Raw genomic sequence first — 21,441 nt, 5'->3', positions numbered from 1 at the left:
AAATTTACAAAATTTACAAAAATTGTTTTAAAATTGATTATAAAGGGCAATAACTTATTTAGGGGTTAATTGACCATTTTTATCATGTTGAACTATATGTAGGTCTTACTTTGTTGTACATTATTGCTGTTTACAGTTTATCTCTATCTATAATAATATTCAAGATAATAACCAAGAGCTGCAAAATTTTCTGAAAATTACCAATTCCGGGGCAGTAACCCAACAAAAACGGGTTACCTGATTGGTCTGAACATTTCAGGGCAGATAGACTTTGACCTAACGAACAAATTTATCATCATCAGATTTACTTTAAATGCTTTGGTTCCTGAAATTTTAGCCAAAAAATGCGTTTTACCTTATGTACTATTTTTAGCCATGTCGGCCATCTTAATAGGCAGGCAGGGTCATCGGCCTCATTTTTAAAACTAGATACCATAATGATGATTGTGGACAAGTTTGGTTAAAGTTGTCTTAGTAGTTTCAGAGGAGAAGATTTTTGTACAAAATAACAAAAATTTACGAAAAATTGACAAAAATATAAAGGGCAATAACTCCTTACAGGGTCAATTGACCATTTTGGTCATGTTGACTTTTTTGTAGATCTTACTTTGATGAACATTATTGCTGTTTACAGTTATATCTCTATCTATAATAGTATTCAAGATAAAAACTAAAAATTCGTAAGGGTTCCACGGAACCCTGTGTCTCGCCTACTTTTGCTGTTAATCGCAGACTCAACAAAAATGAAGATAAACATCAATAAAAATTTCCCGCTTTATACTGTCTTTTGATTGAAAGAAGCTTCCAAGTTTGGTAAATAATCCAGGATAGTTTATAAATCTAATAACTGTTTTATAAACTTTAACTGCAGACTGTATGTAATGTTAACTGGAAGAAAAACTAAGTCCATTTATAAGTAAAATACGGAAAAACTGATTTTTTTTTTACAAAATTTACTTCTGAATAATATCTTATGATCAGAAACAAGCTTTTGTCTAAGTTTGGTAGAAATCCAGGATAGTTTAAGAACATTATAAAAATTTTAAAAACTTAAACCACAGAGTGAATGTTTTGTTTCTGGCAAAAAAACTAAGTCCATTTATAAGTAAAATACGGAAAAGTGGAAATTTATTTTTACAAAATTTTCTTCTTGATACTATCTTATGATCATAAATAAGCTTCTGTCCAAGTTTGGTACAAATCAAGGATAGTTTATGAAAGTTATTAAAATTTTAAAAACTTTAACCACAGAGTGAATGTAATGTTTCCTCGCAGAAAAACTAAGTCCATTTATAAGTAAAATACGGAAAAGTGGAAATTTATTTTTACAAAATTTTCTTCTTGATACTATCTTATGATCATAAATAAGCTTCTGTCCAAGTTTGGTACAAATCAAGGATAGTTTATGAAAGTTATTAAAATTTTAAAAACTTTAACCACAGAGTGAATGTAATGTTTCCTCGCAGAAAAACTAAGTCCATTTATAAGTAAAATACGGAAAAGTGGAAATTTATTTTTACAAAATTTTCTTCTTGATACTATCTTATGATCATAAACAAGCTTCTGTCGAAGTTTGGTACAAATCAAGGATAGCTTATGAAAGTTATTAAAATTTTAAAAACTTAAACCACAGAGTGAATGTAATGTTTTCTCGCAGAAAAACTAAGTCCATTTATAAGTAAAATACGGAAAAAATGGAATTTTATTTTTACAAAATTTACTTCTGGATACTTTCTTATGATCATAAACAAGCTTCTGTCCAAGTTTGGTAGAAATTCAGTATAGTTTAAGAAAGTAATTAAAATTTCAAAAACTTTAACGACAGAGTGAATATTTGTGGACGCCGACGACGCCGACGGAATGTAGGATCGCTTAGTCTCGCTTTTTCGACTAAAGTCGAAGGCTCGACAAAAACAGCAAAATTTCCTTAAAATTACAATTCTGGGGTAGCAACCCAACAATGGGTTGTCTGATTCATCTGAAAATTTCAGGGCAGATAGATCTTGACCTGATAAACAATTTTACCCAATGTCAGATTTGCTCTAAATGCTTTGGTTTTTTTTAAGCTAAAATCTACATTTTACAGCTATGTTCTATTTTCGGCGATCTTGGTTGGTTGGCCTGGTCACCTGACACCTTTTTTAAACAAGATACCCCAATGATGATTGTGGCTAAGTTTGGTTAAATTTGGCCCAGTAGTTTCAGAGAAGAAAATTTTTGTAAAAGTTAACGACGACGACGACAGACAACAATGACGACGGACACCAAGTGATGAGAAAAAGTAACCAGTTTTGAATTTCAGGCAAGATGAGCTAGAAAAATAATGTAAAAGACTTCAAAATAATGGGGCAGTCTTAGAGTTCATTCCCCTTGAACATGTGGATATGACTTTTTATGCTTTCCGAAAGTTGTCATATGTTCGACACAGAGCTGTAATATAACACAAAATAACCACAATCATTATACCTAATAAAATTTTACTTCTGTTGACCTTGACACATTTGTATCTTCACAAATTCATTATATTTACAGTTCTTGAGAAACTGACTTACTCATAAAACTAAGGATTAATAAATTAACAAATATATCTTCAAACAATTGTCTCACAAAAGCAGACATCTTGTATTTTAAAGAAGGACCTGACTACATTCTAAGCATCATGTATATAACTCTACTGATAACCCATTCTCTGGACATATATATTATATATAAGTCGATCTTTTAACCTTTTAACAGATCTGATTGAAATTTTGGCCATTCATGATTAATTGTAATCAGATCTGTACAAGGATATCATAGAAGATCTACATATTAATAATATATGAAACATTGTTGAACTATTTTTGTAGCAGTAAGCATCTTTTTAATCTAGTGTGATGGCCACTGTGCAGTGGGGAGGGTTCTGAGGGTTTTTTAATCCCCCTTTTTTTTGAACGATTAATGTATTTGAATGGGGACATATAGATGGAACCCCCCCCCCCCCTTTTCTCCTGGTTTGGGAATCCCCCATTTAATAATGACTGGATCTGCCCCTGACTGTGTCAACTTCAATGCATCATATCCAATAAATGAAGCTGTTTTAAAGAGGACATTGTTAAAGAGAAATAAGTTAATTACCTTAGCCATATTTGGCACAACTTTTTGGAATTTTGGATCCGCTATGCTCTTCAACTTTGTATTGTTTGGCTTTATAACTATTTTGATATGAGCGTCACTGATGAGTCTTATGTAGACGAAACGCGTGTCTGGCGTACTAAATTATAATCCTGGTACTCTTGATAACTATTTAAATATTTTTTCTTCATTCTCAGAATTTCAGATCGGTTCAACACTACAATCTTGATTAAAGACTAAACAGGGATCATTTATAACATATAGCAATACAAAAGGCCCTGTGAGTTTTAGTTTCTTAAAAAACATCCATTACTTTTCTCAAGGATTTGTATAGTCACTATACAAATCCTTGCTTTTCTGAACCTTTTTATCACTGGCTGCTATTTGGAATTATTAATTGATAATATGTCAGTGATAGTACCACCTACAACAGGACTGCATGGAGCTGTTAAAGTCCAGCATTCAATTTTGTCAATCCCCCCCCCCCCTTTTCAATTTATATTTAGAGTTTGGTATTTTTTATTATTACTGGAATAATGTAACCAGATATAACCTATACTGCATATACAGGTACCTGATAAACAAATATAGGTATGTCTGACATTGAAAAAAAGTTGGTTATCTGTGTGATATCAGAGTATGATAACCTCCATGTCATATCAGTCCCTTATGACTACCTAGAAGTCAGTTATGTAAATATTAATAAGGGGTTAACAAACCTCATTTTTCTAAATTTCATGTCAAAGGCTTATACTATCCATTGTTCTTTTAAAATCTTTGTCTTAAAAAGTTTATACCATCAATATATGCTGGGACCAAAAGATAAAATAAGTCCTAGATTGTTTAAGTGTTTCTTTTTCTATTTTTCAACCACTGCAAAATTAATTTCTGTCTGAGATAATACCTGTCTCAGGTTTCAGTAATACATGCAGGTATTTTCACATAATTACTAGTTTGTTGCTCCAACTATAAAATGTCTAACAACCAAAAAGTGTCTATTTCTGTAGTAACATGTATATATTTTCTGACACTGACCATAAGATCAATGACTGTCACCTAAGGATATATAACTTTAATGTCATTTCCTACATACATTTCAATAAGAAAATGTGGATATAAGTTTTGTAAGTTCCTAATTTATATTTTCTATTATTAAAAAATGTCTGCTTACCATATTTTGCTAAATAAATTCCAATTTTCTACAAAAATCTGTGGTCACTAAAATGACTTTATGGCTGTTGTGATGCAACAAGTGTACAAAGATAACACTGACAAGAGGGTTAACTTGGGTTCTTTATATTTATTTTTAATCTACAGAGCAATAAATTGCATTTCTAATCATTTTCACTCATTATCTTCTAAAAAAACAGTTTTTAATTCTTTTTATGTCAAATTAAATCTGCTCAACTTCTAATAACTCTTGAATTAAATATCTTAGATTAATCCCCCATTTTGAGCCTCAAATATGTTTTAATCATGTTTATTTAGTGATGTAATCTTAAGACATGTAAAGCTTTTCATTGTATAGAAACAGTTAAGGTTGTCATCTTAACATTGCTAGGTCACTTTTAATGGTACATGGTCATTTAAAATTAAACTATACAATTAATATTAATAAAGAAATCTTTTGCAATTGAAGATGGTGTCCATTTCTTTTCAAAATGTTCAATAAAAGAATAAAATGTCATTCAAATATGAAACTACTCATTTTATTTTTTTTATTTTATATAAAATGTTGCTTTATATAAAAGTTAAAATTGATTCAATGAAAAAAAGGAATTGGAATACTGACCACAGGTATTTACATACTTGTTATGCTGCAATCATTCATACCAAAGACATATAATACAGTATTATATGTCTCTGCTAATACAAAGATATTCATTCTTCTTACATTTTTCTCTGATAAATTCACCATTGAATTTAAATTGCACTACAAGTCATATGAAATGAACATTAATAAAATAATGGAAATGTTGTATCATTCTCCACAGAGATAATCTTATAGAACAGAAATTCTTTATCTTTGGAGAATTTAACTGTGAAGCTAATGTGTTCTGTTATTTTTCTTATGCATATAAAGTGTCATAATTTTGTTGTAAACTTAATTTACAACATATGACCTTTGATAATCTACCAGCACACTGCTACAACCATTAACTTAAATATAATAACTTTTTGAACATTTAAACATTGAATGGTACAAGCTGATAACGGTTAGGTCTGACCCTAATACTTCACAGAATTGAGTAAAGTCTCTGCTATCAGTTACGGAGGTATTGGTTGTGATAATTCAGCCTTATTTAGAAGGTTCTTAGAGTCAGATTGACAATCAGATACAATGAACAATAGTCAATGATTTTGAACAAATATCTTTTTAAAGATAAAACCTTGTTATGCACAAGATCAATTTATTGTAAATACCGATCAATGTTCTTCCTAACTTTTAGTTCTGTGGTGAAGCTAAAATATCGTTGTGGTTCACACACAATTGAAAGACATATTGCTATACAATTGTTGAACATTTCAACAACTTATTTTCATAGTGCAAAAAGTCTTTTTTACTGATCAATTTTTTATAACGGACAGTCAGATTGACAGCAATTATAAACCTTCATGAAACTGATATTTGCCAATCTGGATCCCCTAACCAGAATTAATTTTGTAGGGTTCAGAAATGGACATGCCAAAATCAATCTTAGTATAATTTTTTGCTCTTGGTCTACAACTAACAACAATACACGCTAAAATCATGAGAATCAGACTTGACCTTCATTAAGTCACAGAAAAAAAAACATATACAAGTTTAAAAAGATTTCGTTTAAACCTTTTTAAAGTTATTGCACTGACACTGCTTGGCAGCCTCCAACCCACCAGCCCGCCAGCCGAACATTACCAAATTAATAACTGATATTTTCCTTTGAAAATCAACTATAAACAAAGTTAAAAAAGCATGTAAAGTAGTTCAGTTCTATATATATATCTCATATCAGTTGAGATACAAACTTTAAAATTAGAATTTAAAGTCATTAAATAAAAAGTAAAATTGGTTCACAATTGAGTTAGCCACTACAAACATTTTATGCATGCTCAATCTATTTAGTTAGCTTCAATCTAATTAAAATCCAAGTTCTACACACTTGCTCATCATTTTCATTCAGTTGTTTATAAATGGCACATGGAAGATCTAACAACCAAAACCAAAATGAGGAGCTAACCGCTGGAGAACCAAATTTTAATTAGATTGAGTTTACATATTCCATTTATCTATTAGTTTTAATACTTTATTGAATTGAAATAATCACTTAATAGATAAATTGAATAAGTAAACTAAAATAGAATGAGCATGCATAGAAATGTTTATTTAAACTTGCTGATTTCTTTTTTTATGACAAACTTATGTTTATCTTAGTTAATGTTTCCTTTCAACAAATTCAATTATTCTTTTTTCTTGAATTTAAATTTTAAGTCTTTCTTAACTTCATCATTTGAAAAAAACAGCAAGATGAAGTTAAAGATTTCGTTTACACCTACTCATCTTACATGTAAATTATGTGAAGAATGTATATACATGTATTACTATGAGCACATCCTTTGTTCTATGACAAATAATATCACATAGCATGTATAAATACTGAAAATACATTTAGTTTAGTCTTAGATGCATGATTTTTTTTATTAGTTGTTAGTGGCTATGAACTAGCTGTCAGATAACTGCGAGTACTCTCAGATCTGTTCATTGTGTCTTTTTGTGTCGGGATGTATAAGTACCCAGCCACGTCCACTTGTATTTTTGTCCATCTGATGAGTTAAGCCTTTTACAACTGATTTTTATAGTTCGTTGTCATGTTGTACCGTTAAACCACTGTCCCAGGTTAGGGGAGGGTTGGGATCCAGCTAACATGTTTAACCCCGCCACATTATTTATGTATGTGCCCGTCCCAAGTCAGGAGCCTGTAATTCAGTGGTTGTCGTTTGAATATGTGTTACATATTTGTTTTTTTTCGTTCATTTTTTTGCATAAATAAGGCCCTTAGTTTTCTCATTTGAATTGTTTTACTTTGTCTTATCGGGGCCTTTTATAGCTGACTATGTGGTATGGGCTTTGCTCATTGTTGAAGGCCGTACGGTGACCTATAGTTGTTAATGTCTGTGTCATTTTGGTCTCTTGTGGACAGTTGTCTCATTGGGAATCATACCACATCTTCTTTTTTATATAATCATAGTTTATAGTACTGATCATCTCAACGAGATTGATTTTCTAGTATGAGCCTGTATGGCCAAAGTGAGAAAAGCAATCGAGTTGAGATGACCAATGATAATCTGTTGATCGCTATTTTACCTATGTCGTTTCTTGTGATCATTTTTCATATCACTGACATTCTACTGTGCTTAGAAAGGAAATTACCAGTCTAGTAAGATCAAACAAAAATTTCGTAAAAATATGGATAAAAAGGTTATGTTTGTACATGTATCAGGATGGGGAGAAGTCCAATGTGCAACAAATAAGACATCTATTCTTCACAAAATATTCATTGTTTGTAACTAGAATTAAAACAATACAGTAACTGTAAGTTCTGAAAATTAATTGTATAGTTTTGGGGTTTTTTTTTGACAAAAGGTTTCCCCCCGAAATAAAAATTCACATTTCAAATTTCAATTACATTATTTGTATGCAGCGTTTGCTGAAATGTAATTTATCTATTTCGCATTTGTGTCCATTGTTCAACATTGCAATAATAAATACATGCAAAAATTTAATGAATTTACAGTACTGTATAACTTTCTTTCAAAAAAATATTCTTCTGTAGTGGCCAATGGTCAACAGGATTAAGCAAGTAAGAATATAACTTTCTGAAAATTTATATAATCTTAAGAAATGACTGCATTGACATTTGCCTGTACTAGACTTTCCTAGAGTGAATCAGAAATGGATAGAGCACACAATCTAAAGGATAATATTTTATACATGTTGACATAACTTCCTGAAGTGTCACCAAAATTTACATGCAACATGAAAAAACAAATGAAATAAGAAAACTCAATTAAGATAATTAATATTTCTTAGTAAAAGTCAATTTTCCCTTTCATACCATAGTAAATCTTTGCCCTTCCAAGTTAATTCCTATCTAGATCAATAGCAAGAAAGATTTTGTGTCAACTGTAGTCAAATTTAGATGTCGGTCTTTCCAGTTTCTCATTACTAACAGACAGTTCCGACATTATTTACATCTTAAGCAATTTAAGTTCATAGTGAGCCTAAAGCTTTCTCAGTACTACATTTTTCCAGTGTTTTATGTCTTTTTCTCCTTATCGTTTGAAACAAGATGGCAACAAATTGTAACTCAAGACCCAACTATAACTAGGGGATGTTTAATAATCTTGACTTCCCATGAGGGTCTCAAATGTGCATTTTCAACAATGGCCACTCTCTCAGACTAAATTATAATTCATGACTAAGATCTTTTTTTAGTTGATATTGTGAAGCTGACTTTTCAATCTTTATTTTCCGTTTCTCTCTATCTTCTATACAGTTCTGCCCAAAATACAAAAAGGTTAGAAATACTCATTCAATAACTTGAATTTGACTTACAATTTCAGTTTTTTGTTGACCTATTTGAATATCAAGTCTGGCTGATCACTCTTGCTGTTAACAGTTTAACTTTATATTTACAAAAACGGGTTAAAAATAAAATCATTTAAGGTCAATAACTCCTATAAAATCAACTGACAATCTAGTCAATGTTTGAAGATCTTGTCTTGCTCATTATTTTTGCTGTTTGCAGTTTTTCTTTATGTAGTATAGTTTTATGAAAATATGCAAAAATTGAATAAAAATCATCACGAAAAGGCAATAACTCCTTATAAAGAGATGATTGACAATTTAGGCCATGTTGATATATTTGCAGACTGCCTTTTTTGCTGTTTATAATTTTTCAATATATATTGCCGTTTGGGTGATGAGTGAATGTACAGCAGGTAGATCCAAACATCCTAGTTTTTTTGCCATGTTGGTTGACAAGTGGGATCATTGAACACATTTTTTATGATGATATGATTGTAGTAGCCATGTTTGGTTTCAATTGGCCATGTAGCTTTTGAGAATATTTTTGTAAAAGTTAACAGAAAGTGATGGTTGTAGGTTCATGTCTTTCATATTTGTTTTGTTATTAATTTGGCTGCTATTTCTCAATTGAATTGTTTCTTTTTTTTCATGTTGGAGCCTTTTATAGCTGAAAATACATCATGTTTTTTTCTATCATTGTTGAAGGTTGTACATTTGCCAACAATTGCTTACATCACTTATTTGGTGGATAATTGTCTCACTGGCAATCAAACCACATCTCCTTATTTATTTAATGACAACAAATGACAACAAGGACAGAAAACAGACTACAAGAGATGAAATTAGCTTACTAGCTTTGGTTCAGGTGAGCTAAATTAACTTACTAGCTTTGGTTCGGGTAAGCTAGATTAGCTTACTCAGCTTTGGTTCAGGTGAGCTAGATAAGCTTACTAAGCTTTCGTTCGGGTGAGCTAGATTAGCTTACTAAGCTTTGGTTCAGGTTAGCTAGATTAGCTTACTAAGCTTTGGTTCAGGTAAGCTAGATTAGCTTACTAAGCTTTGGTTCAGGTGAGCTAGATTAGCCTACTAAGCTTTGGTTCAGGTGAGCTAGATTAGCTTACTAAGCTTTGGTTCAGGTGAGCTAGATAAGCTTACTAGCTTTGGTTCAGGTGAGCTAGATTAGCTCACTAAGCTTTGGTTCAGGTGAGCTAGATTAGCTTACTAACCTTTGGTTCAGGTAAGCTAGATTAGCTTATTAAGCTTTGGTTCAGGTGAGCTAGATTAGCTTACTAGCTTTGGTTCAGGCGAGCTAGATTAGCTTACTTAGCTTTGGTTCAGGTAAGCTAGATTAGCTTACTAAGCTTTGGTTCAGGTGAGCTAGATTAGTTTACTAGCTTTGGTTCAGTTGAGCTAGGTTATCTTACTAAGCTTTGGTTCAGGGGAGCTAGATTAGCTTACTAGCTTTGGTTCAGGTAAGCTAGATTAGCTTACTAGCTTTGGTTCAGGTGAGCTAGATTAGCTTACTAGCTTTGGTTCAGGTGAGCTAGATTAGCTTAATTAGCTTTGGTTCAGGTGACCTAGATTAGCTTACTAAGCTTTGGTTCAGGTGAGCTAATTTAGCTTACTAAGCTTTGGTTCAAGTAAGCTAGATTAGCTTACTAGCTTTGGTTCAGGTGAGCTACAGTTTAAAATGATTTCCAAAAACAAATGCTTATTCTTATTATATATATATATACAGTGTCTCTTTCAAAAAGATTTGAAAACTTGTGTCAATTCCTATTTCACAATTACAAATGCATGTACCATATGCCGAATTGGAGGGCAATTATTTAGATAATGTGGTTACATTAAATGTCAACTAAGTTTGAAAAATTGTGAGGGAATAAGTTATCTTACTTTCTATCTATATTTGAGTAAGGTCAAACATTTTTTTTCAGACTTTCTCATGCATTAACATTCAAGTTATTAGCACTCTGTGTAAACATTGAATATTACTGTGAACTCAAGTGACCTTCAGTAGTATTCAAATACTAAACACAATACTTTTTTATCACAATAAAAACTGAATAATTTCTTTAAACTACAATATGCTTTACACTTATCTGCCTAATGTTGCAGAAAAATAATCTTCAGAAAAGATATTAAATGATTATATTCTTTACATTATATGTTTTCTTATCGGAATAATATCAATGACCAACAAGTAAAAAGGCCTCCAAGTCATTAAAAAAATATCATATTTGGTACACATATTAGTGGAAGTACAGGTCCAACAGATTCATGGACTTAAGATTTATGTACGCCTTAAAATATTTAGCATCATTGTAAAAACTGTTATCATCTATGTGCCATTTAACAAATTCTTTTGTTAAACATGAACGTCCAATTTAATTTTAAATTAGGAAAATTTGTAACATCTTTAATTTTTTATACACCTGAGTGTCACAATCAATGTTCATAAATTGAACAATTTGACACTTAATGTATTCTATGGTGGTAACCTGTTAGGTCTCACACATTTCATGGGTTCCATATAAATCACTATACTCACAAATGTAAATTAAGTTAGTTTTAAATAAAATTGATCAAGAAACTGAATTTGACAATGATGTGCTCAAAAATCCTTTTTTTTTTTTACATTAATCAAAAGCTGTCTGCCATTTTAACATGCAACATACATGCAACTGATCACTGGGACAGTGAGAAGATCTGCATCAGTGGATTAGTTCACCTGGAAAAACACTCAATTGTAACCATTCCAAATAATCCATTATCTCCTCACCAATATACCTACCAATCAATTGTTTAATTAACCTGTCTGTTGGTTATTATAGATTTATTAATATCCAGTTACTGATATGATCACAGACATAATTTATCTTGCTTCTCTTCCTACAAAACAACACAGCTCTGGTACCATCATGATAATGGTAGATAAGCTACAGCACATGCTCAAATTATTTATCAATTTTCCATTCCTCATAAATGTTATAAACAGGAAATGGAATAATTCTTGAGAAAATTATCTGGTTTATTATATTAAAGATGATTTTGTGTGTATTCCTGCTGTTAACCGATTACTACTAAATTAAATGGTTCAAAGTTCAATGAAAACTACTCAGTGCAAACACCTTTTGCTGAACCAAAAGACCAACAAACGTAATGACTATTTCAACCGCAGAAGAAAAGTTGTGACAATTTCTATCTTGTGTCACCATCCTCAACAATGAGAAATCAGAATATAAAGTTTTTACAACTTGAAATACAGTTTTTTAATCAAAACAGATTTTCTGGATTATTCAATTTTAGCAGTCTTTTTTCAATTAAAAGGGTTAACTTGTCCTTTTATGATATTTTTTCCAGAATTTGAAAAACAAGGATGGATATGAACATTCCAATGTGCATAAAAAGAACAGAGTTCCAATGTCCCCTACATTAAACAAATTTTATCTTTCCAAGGGCAATAACTTTTTTTTCTTTGAAACTTTTTAAAGTCTTTGAGAAATAAAATTGAGAATGGAATTGGGGAATATATCAGAGACAACGGACATATAACAGCCAAAGGCCACCAATAGGTCTTTAACACAGCAATGAAATCTTTTCCCCCAGCTGGCCTCTAAATAAAAATGTGTATTAGTTCAGTGAAAATGGAAATGTACACTTTAAACAACTCACAATTCATTTTTCTATAGAATTCACATGTCTAAGGGACAAAATCCCCCCAAAAATTGATCAGTTTTAATTTTTTAACTGATCCCAGACATTGCTGATATAAACCTCAAATATAAATTTCATAAAACCTGCAACACTTTAGGCTTGAAATAGTTGACCAGCACTGACTTTCCATTCTTGTCCAAGACATTGCTGATCTTAATCATTCATATGAATTTGATAAAATCTGGCAAAAAATGCATATATGAAAGCAATGCATATTAGGACAAAATATGTTAATGCATTAAAAATATGAGCCATGACCCAGTGGTACTACTTATATTTTTACCTCTTTATCTTTCAGGGTTTTCTGATATGGATTATGTTATGCCTGTATTTTTCCTTTCTATCACTCTAGGTTATTAAAACATTCTGAACCTGACACAACTGCAATGTGCAATGGTAGTACCAAGTAATTCTCATTAATGTTTTTATATGTATTACCTCATAAATAATCCAAAAAGTTCAAAGGTTGAAATTAATAAACAATCCTTATTACTAAAATTGAATGGCAAATGAGTTTTAGTATTTCATATAACACTGAACTTTATTACCATTCATTGGGAAACTGGATCTAGCAGTTTTGTCCTTAGTTAACCTTTTAATCTGATCATAGTCCTGAGATGACCACTAGCCAACAGCCAAATGAATGACAGATTTATAAGATTCCATGTCAAATTATTTCTCTCTCTGCAGATAATAATAGTCTCAATTACTAATTAAAATGGGGCTCATGATGGATCAACTATATCATGTGTAAGAAATAAAATAAGTTTAACATAAGAACAGGAATAGTTTTATTGTTATAAAGTTATTTTAGTTTTGTTTTATTGTTGTTGGCATGCTATCTCCCTCACATTAACCTCAAATCTCAATTCAGTTTTTAATATTATCAAACATCCTTTTTTTTACTCATTGACATGCATCAAATCCTATTTAAAAGTAGTTATAACACAAATGTGTGATTGTCTGTATCAAAACTAGAGCTTCAGTTATCACTTTTCCTGAGTGTCAAACAATAAAAAGTAAAAAACTGATTGGAAGAATGTGTCCAAGGATATGAATTTCCAAGCAAATAGTCAAAAATAACATAAGAACCTGAGAGCTATGGTGCCGTAGCTAGAATGCCCCCAGCTCAAGTTATGCAATTTTCAAAGATAAAAAGGGGAATAACTCTAGAACAGTAAATGATTTACTGCCTTAATTTAAACTCTATCTGCATGTTGTGGTACTAAGCATTGTATAAAATAAAATAAAATTTGGATGAGATTCCAATTTATAAAGGGGCATAACTCTAGAATGGTAAGTGACTTTCAGTCCAAATTCAAATTGCAAGTTTTAGTTTGTAGCATTGTGAATGAGTTTCCATTAATTTTGCATCGAAAAAAATCAATGTTTGAGTGCCAAAATGAAAATGGAATGGATGGAAGGAAGGATGTTCAAGGGTTATAAATATTTGAGATCAGTTCTGCTACTATATGGGACATTTTTTACCTTCCAATGGAATGTTATGAAGAATTCTGAAGCTGTTTTGGTATAACTAAGTCATCATGAAGTCAAAAAGGGCATTGTTTTATACAAGGTGTAAAAATAAGGGTGGGTTATGGTATTTTATAAAAGCACATCATTCAAACATTTTTGAACATATGTATTAAGAGTGTTTAAACTCTATCTCTGAGATAAATGTTCAAAATGTTACAAAAATTCATGGTTGTAATGAAGACTCAGTCAGAATCAAGAATAATCCACTTGTTGCTTATCTTAATTCGATCAACAACTCTTTTCACAAATATCTTACAAGTAAAAGAACTTGTAAGTCAATTGAGCCTTTTAGTATGAGTTCAAATCAAATTTAATCATATTTACATAAGGCAGAGGCATACGCATAATTCCTAATGCTCTCTATTCTAAATTCATCAATTTCAAACATTCACAACTCTTTTGTCTAAAGTTCAAATAAAATTACCATCACTGATGTCAAAGCAACATCTTTACTTGTATTATGCAAAAAAAAACATACATGTACCTTTAATTGCATATAAAATGGTTCTTGCTTCCGGTTGATGGGATGGTGCTTTAAAACACAAAGAAAATCAAGAAGAAGGAAAATTCTGTGGTACATTTATACATTTATTCTGTCTTGGGACAAAAAGGAGGAAAGAAAAAACAACCTATTGTATGTCTACTGTCTTAAGTGCAAATGTATGAGTTTCCTTTTATATCTACAACCTATAATATAATACTTGAGATATACACTTTAAACCTCAAATTCAAATTAACTCAAGTGTCATGTTGACCTATTTGTAACATTAGACGCAAGTCACACAACTTTATAACCAGACAAGCAATGCATGCAGAATCAAATGATCCACTATTCTCTGAGACTATTCTAAGTTTCTTAGATACTGTGCATTCCTAACCAATATCAAGGGATCATATAAAGTAAGAGAGAATTAATTACCACCTAAATGATTTTCTACTCTCAAAAAGCATAAGTAAGTTTAGTTATTCTAGATCTTTTTATACCTAAAAAATCTAACTGTAATCTAGAAAGCAAATTCATTGTCCAACTTAAAATCTCTGAGATAAAAATTTCAAACCTCAACATGAAAGTAACTCAAGTGTTTTTTATCCAGCCTTCGACTATTGTACTATACAAATACAGGTGTACAATAAAGGGCTGCGCTTTAGCGCATGATACGCCCGTTGCTCTTTTAACTTGTCTTTTATGCTGTAAATGAATTTATATGATCAACTAGAAATATATATACAAATCAAAAGGGATGTTACATTAATATATTCACCAAAGTTTCATAAAATCCCCCTTTTTTAAGTATAAAAATTCATTACTTAAGAAAACGTAAAATCTAAAATTTATAAAAATGGAAAGAGAGCTTATGTCAATAGATATAAACAATTTATCAAAGTTGCATAAAATTTTGTGAAAGTGTTAGTTATTGTCCCAAAATTGGAAAATCCCCCCTTTTTTAAGCATAAAAATTCATAACACGGGAATGTGAAATCTGAAATTTATGAAAATTGAAAGGGAGGTTACATCAATAGATATAAATAATTCACCAAAGTTTCATGGACATTGGTGAAAGCCTTTTTGAGTTATTGTCCGAAGTGTTGAAAATCCCCTTTTTTTTTATTAATAAAGCCCCATAAATCCAAAACTTAAAATCTGAAATTTATAAAAATTGAAACGGAGCTTACATCAATAGATATAAACAATTCACCAAAGTTTCATAGACATTGGTGAAAGCCTTTTTGAGTTATTGTCCGAAGTGTTGAAAATCCCCCTTTTTTTTATGAATAAAGCCCCATAAATCCAAAACTTAAAATCTGAAATTTATAAAAATTGAAAGGGAGCTTACCTCAATAGATATAAACAATTCACCAAAATTTCATGGACATTGGTGAAAGCCTTTTTGAGTTATTGTCCGAAGTGTTGAAAATCCCCCCCTTTTTTATAAATAAAGCCCCATAAATCCAAAACTTAAAATCTGAAATTAAAAAAAAACGAAAGGGAGCTTACGTCAATAGATATAAACAATTCACTTAAGTTTCATGGAAATTGGTGAAAGTGTTTTTGAGTTATTGTCCGAAGTGTGGACGACGGACGGACGGACGGACGGACGGACGGACGGACGGACGGATAGACGGACGGACAACGGTATACCATAATACGTCCCGTCTTAAAGATGACGGGCGTATAAAACCCAAAGCGATTTACATGTAACACATATATAAAGTCTCATGAAATCCTACTTTTGTTCTTGACCCATCAATTTGAAATTATCATTTTACTACTCAGTTAAATCTGGTGTCATCTTCCCAGTCAGTGTATTTACATAAAGTCTGGAAATTTTAAAGACTACAACATTTAAGCACCAATATCATACTGCAGGAGTCTCCAAACCCTTTATATAGGTTCATATATCATCAATGATTGAAAAGTATAATTCCTTACAATGGCTTGAAAGATGCCCCCATTTTTAAAATCCTGTATTTGCACCTGAACACTAACAAACAGGACACATTGGATGAGTCTCACTCTTACTTTTAATTTTCAAATGAGGTCGAGGTCATGTCTTTCCATTGGTCTCTTTTTACTTGCATCCTTTTATTCATTGTTAAGTTCAGACCAGAATTCACTCTTAGTGTAGCATTCATTGTTAAGTTCAAACCAGAATTCACTCTTAGTGTAGCATTCATTGTTAAGTTCAGACCAGAATTCACTCTTAGTGTAGCATTCATTGTTAAGTTCAGACCAGAATTCACTCTTAGTGTAACATTCATTGTTAAGTTCAGACCAGAATTCACTCTTAGTGTAGCATTCATTGTTAAGTTCAGACCAGAATTCACTGTTAAGTTCAGACCAGAATTCACTCATAGTGTAGCATTCATTGTTAAGTTCAGACCAGAATTCACTCTTAGTGTAACATTCATTGTTAAGTTCAGACCAGAATTCACTCTTAGTGTAGCATTCATTGTTAAGTTCAGACCAGAATTCACTCTTAGTGTAGCATTCATTGTTAAGTTCAGACCAGAATTCACTCTTAGTGTAACATTCATTGTTAAGTTCAGTCCATAATTCACTCTTAGTGTAACATTCATTGTCACAGAAACTTCAGGTCTCAAGCATTTGCAATATTTGAAAAACTGACTTAATCAAATAATAAAGAATACTTGATACAATTGAAATATTTAAAATCATAATTAAGAATTGAATGCTTCTTTTTGTAAATTTATTGGGGTGTAAAAGCGTTGACCGAAGTACATTTTGTATGAAGCGCGGAAGCGCTTCATTCTAAAAATGTACGCACGGTCAACGCTTTTACAACCCTATAAAGTTACAAAAAGAAGCATTCAATACTTATAATTACATTTTTTAGCTATGATCATGAAAACACGAATTTTATATATTTTATTATTTAATTAACCTGTGCACTTTTTTGTTGGAGCACATGTTATCATGCATGAAAAGTTGTATTGAGCAATACAATTGCTTACGGAATAACACGTGATGTGCAGTTAGCCAATCAGAATAAAATATTATAATGAAACATACATCTAATGTAATTATTACTTTGTGAATAAACATAGCAAAGAGTCTAAGTGTATATACGTAGTGTACAAGTCTTTATCTTCACTCAAAAAATATTTAAGTTTTCAATCAATTACAGCATAATTTTGTTTCAATTGTGCTGAAATATTTCATTATAACCCTCAGATAATCGGTAGATAAGTTTATAAATACATTTCCCATGACAAAAATATCTGTTTAGATCATCTTCCATTCATAAATCTGACAGCTGCTGCTTCTATGCTGATATATTTTATCAATGTTCATTTACCCTCAGTAGTGCACCTATATCATTCCATCAAAGAATAACAGAACCTGTAGATATTATAGTAACAGATCTTTTGATTATTTTGATTTCATATTCTCATATCTATTTTATTTAACACTGCAAAAAATGGAAGAAGGTATCATTGTTATGGTGAGTCTTTGCTGTTTGCCTGCTGACAAAGTTTCTTCAGTTGACAATTAATGTTCCGTGCCACAAAACAAAGGCTAGCATTGATATGAGTTTGTTATCCAACAAATCACTCAGATAAAAGCTGAGAATATATCAAAATCATGATTAATCTTTCTAAAAATATTTTTGTTAATTTTTTAGTGCTATACTATATTATGCAATTTATTTTGTCCATCAAAATAATAAGCATTCAAGTTTAAAGACCAATATTGTGCCAACACATGCTTTAAACTACATCAATTATTTTCTTGTCATCATGCTGTGGTCATATTATGCTCAAACATCAATAGTCCAATTTTATTGGAAACCCTTTTTAGCTCACCTGGCCTAAAAGGCCAAGTGAGCTTTTCTCATCACTTGGCGTCCGGCGTCCATCGTCGTCCGTCGTCGTCGTCGTTAGCTTTTACAAAAATCTTCCCCTCTGAAACTACTGGGCCAAATTAAACCAAACTTGGCCACAATCATCATTGGGGTACTAGTTTGAAAAATGTGTCCGGTGACCAGGCCAACCATCCAAGATGGCCGCCATGGCTAAAATTAGAACATAGGGATAAAATGCAGTTTTTGGCTTATAACTCAAAAACCAAAGCATTTAGAGCAAATCTGACATGGGGTAAAATTGTTTAACAGGTGAAGATCTATCTGCCCTGAAATTTTCAGATGAATCGGATAACCCGTTGTTGGGTTGCTGCCCCTGAATTAGTAATTTTAAGGAAATTTTGCTGTTTTTGGTTATTATCTTGAATATTATTATAGATAGAGATATACAGTAAACAGCAATAATGTTCAGCAAAGTAAGATTTACAAATAAGTCAACATGACTGAAATGGTTAGTTGACCCCTTTAGGAGTTATTGCCCTTTAATATAGTCAATTTTTAACAATTTTCATAAAATTTGTAAATTTTTACTAACATTTTCCACTGAAACTAATGGGCCAAGTTCATTATAGATAGAGATAATTTTAAGCAGCAAGAATGTTCAGTAAAGTAAGATGTACAAACACATCACCATCACCAAAACACAATTTTGTCATGAATCCATCTGCTTCCTTTAATATTGACATAGACCAAGTTGAGCGACACAGGCTCTTTAGAGCCTCTAGTTTAATTAAGTAAGCAACTTTAGCATAATTACATAATTACATCAATACTATATTTCAACAGTCAGTAAAGCATGACTTCAGCTCTATTTGTTTGCACAGAGGCCTTGATAATAAATTAGGAGTATTAGGAAGTCATTGACAGGTATCTTTAGCAATACAGTCATCAGACAAAAAAACAACAGTTTAAGCAAGTTTTAGTAATTAAACCCTTTACACATTTACAAAACAAGTTAATTATCTATAGCCTATTTACTATACAGATAGGGACAGTGATATAAGTAGGCCTTGTTACAATTTGTTTAAAACAGGTTAATTAAAGATCAACTCCCTAAGGCATCTACTGATCCGTAATGTATACAATTTCAAGCTTTATAAAGACAGAAATATTATCTTTGATCTTAAATTACATTTCAATTCTATTTCTTTAATGAAATAATTTATGCCAAGTCAGAGACAGAAACTACACTCAAACTATCCTGCCTAGTCTTCCTTGTAGTAGTACAGAAAGGTTTTTCTTTTGGGTGTATGTTCAGGTGGCTTTTTACTGATTTATGTAATTTTGAACTATAATCACAATGATCCTGCGTCAGACTGTATTCTTTAAAGATCTTTAAAATTTCAACATCCTAGACTAAAATAAAAGTTCAAAGGAGACAATGTTTGTTTCAGGTGAGCTAAAAAGACTTGATAAAACAGTCTTGTATATGGATAATAGTGATGCAATATAAATTTCATTATTATAGTGATGCAATATAAATTTCATTATTATAGTCTAGAACAATGCCACTATTACCTATAAATCTGTGATACAACTTTTCACTCAGTTTGTGTAAGGAAATACAGCTGTATATGACAATTATACATAAGCAAAGCTTTTTAATAAAACTATTACGTAATATTCTATCAAGTACATTAACAATTCCTAATGCTTTGTGGTCTTTCATATTTCTAAGTACTAGGTAGTTGTAAGACCATTCTTGTTAAATATGCTTAAGTAGGTGTTCAAAACCCTTACTAGGCAATTATTTAAGTATCTGTACCACTCACTACTTAATTTGATGTGAGATATTTGTGGAAACCCTGTCACGTTCTATGATTTCCTCTCCCAATAAAACTCACTGCCATGAAATTGTTCAATTGCAAAGAAAGTGGCTTTGAACTCCATTAAATAGACATTAGCTTTCATTACTTTCATTACCCATAAAGGGTTTTGATCCGAAATGTTTCATATTTTCACGATTAAAATTTTCAGAATTTTCTATAAACAAATACATGTACTGTTGGTATCTTATGGTATTTTATTACCACATAGTTGATATTCCTTCCAGTGGGATTCACGGCCACACAGTGGAGCAGCATAACAAAGTTTTTGGGCTAGTAATTGTAATAATATGGTATTTTAAAACTAAAACAGGGTTGGTGCTGGTGGAACTTGGCACACAGTGTAGCAGTATTACATTGGTGTGGGGTTAGAAATGGATACAGTATGGTATAAAGCTACCACAGGGTTAGTGCTAGTGGAACTGGGTACACAGTGGAGCAGAATAACATTGGTGTGGGGTTAGGAATCATTATTGTTTGGTATTTAACTACTACAGGGTTGCTGCTTGTGTACCTCCACACATAGTGGAGCAGTATTACATTGGTGTGGGGTTAGAAATTGGTACAGCATGGTATAAAACTACAATAGCATTGGTGCTTGTGAACTTGTGTCCAAAGTTGTACCAGCATAACAATGCTGTGGGGTTAGGAATTGGTATAATATGGTATTTAACTACCACAGGGTTGGTGCTGGTGGAGTAGCATAACATTGGTGTGGGGTTTGAAATTGGTATACTGTTGATAGATTATTTTTTGTTGGAAACCAATTTTCGTTGATTTCATGGTTACCCATGAACCACAAATTCCAAAGAACAGCTAATTACATTTTTTTTTAAAGAATATATGCAAACTTTAACAAAACTATGAAATCAAATATCCACGAAAATGCAAGTTTTCCTCAATCCACAGACATTGGTAACCATGAAAATTAATAAAACCACAGTAGTATGGTATTGAACTAACACAGGGTTGGTGTTGGTGGACCTGGGCACAAGGTCTTATCAGCATAACAATATTGAGAAGTTAGAAAGTAGCATATTAACTACCACACAGTTGGTGCTTGTGGACCTGACCAATCAGCAGAGCAGCATAACAATGATGTGAGGTTTGAAATTTGTATCTTATGGTATTGAACTACCACAGGGTTGGTTACCCTGTCAGTGTCAGGCAGCACTCAGCGGAGCAGCATACATATGTTGTAAGGTTATAAATTAGTATTTTATGGTACTTAACTACCACAGGGTTTGTGTCCCTGTCAGTGGCTGGTGGCACTCAGCAGAGCAGCATAACAATGTTGTAT

At 31.7% G+C, this 21,441-nt stretch overlaps 1 protein-coding gene across 12 annotated transcripts in view; it reads right to left on the bottom strand.

Moving 5' to 3' along the window:
* Nucleotides 1-21,441, bottom strand: part of LOC139510349 (RNA-binding motif, single-stranded-interacting protein 1-like) — a 146,885-nt gene that overhangs the window by 82,634 nt on the left and 42,810 nt on the right. The window contains exon 1 of one of the 12 annotated variants that reach the window (XM_071296925.1): nt 4,286-4,382. The exons of 10 other annotated variants lie outside the window; for them this stretch is intronic. In XM_071296925.1, the coding sequence (XP_071153026.1) occupies nt 4,286-4,288 (3 nt within the window). In that variant the 5' untranslated portion in view covers nt 4,289-4,382. Of the gene's footprint in view, nt 1-4,285; nt 4,383-21,441 lie in introns of those variants that run through there. One more of the 12 variants, XM_071296926.1, reaches the window with a different exon arrangement.

The sequence above is a fragment of the Mytilus edulis genome, chromosome 2 (genome assembly GCF_963676685.1).
Source record: "Mytilus edulis chromosome 2, xbMytEdul2.2, whole genome shotgun sequence".
NCBI classification, from domain to species: domain Eukaryota; kingdom Metazoa; phylum Mollusca; class Bivalvia; order Mytilida; family Mytilidae; genus Mytilus; species Mytilus edulis.
This window is presented reverse-complemented; position numbering and strand designations above follow the sequence as displayed.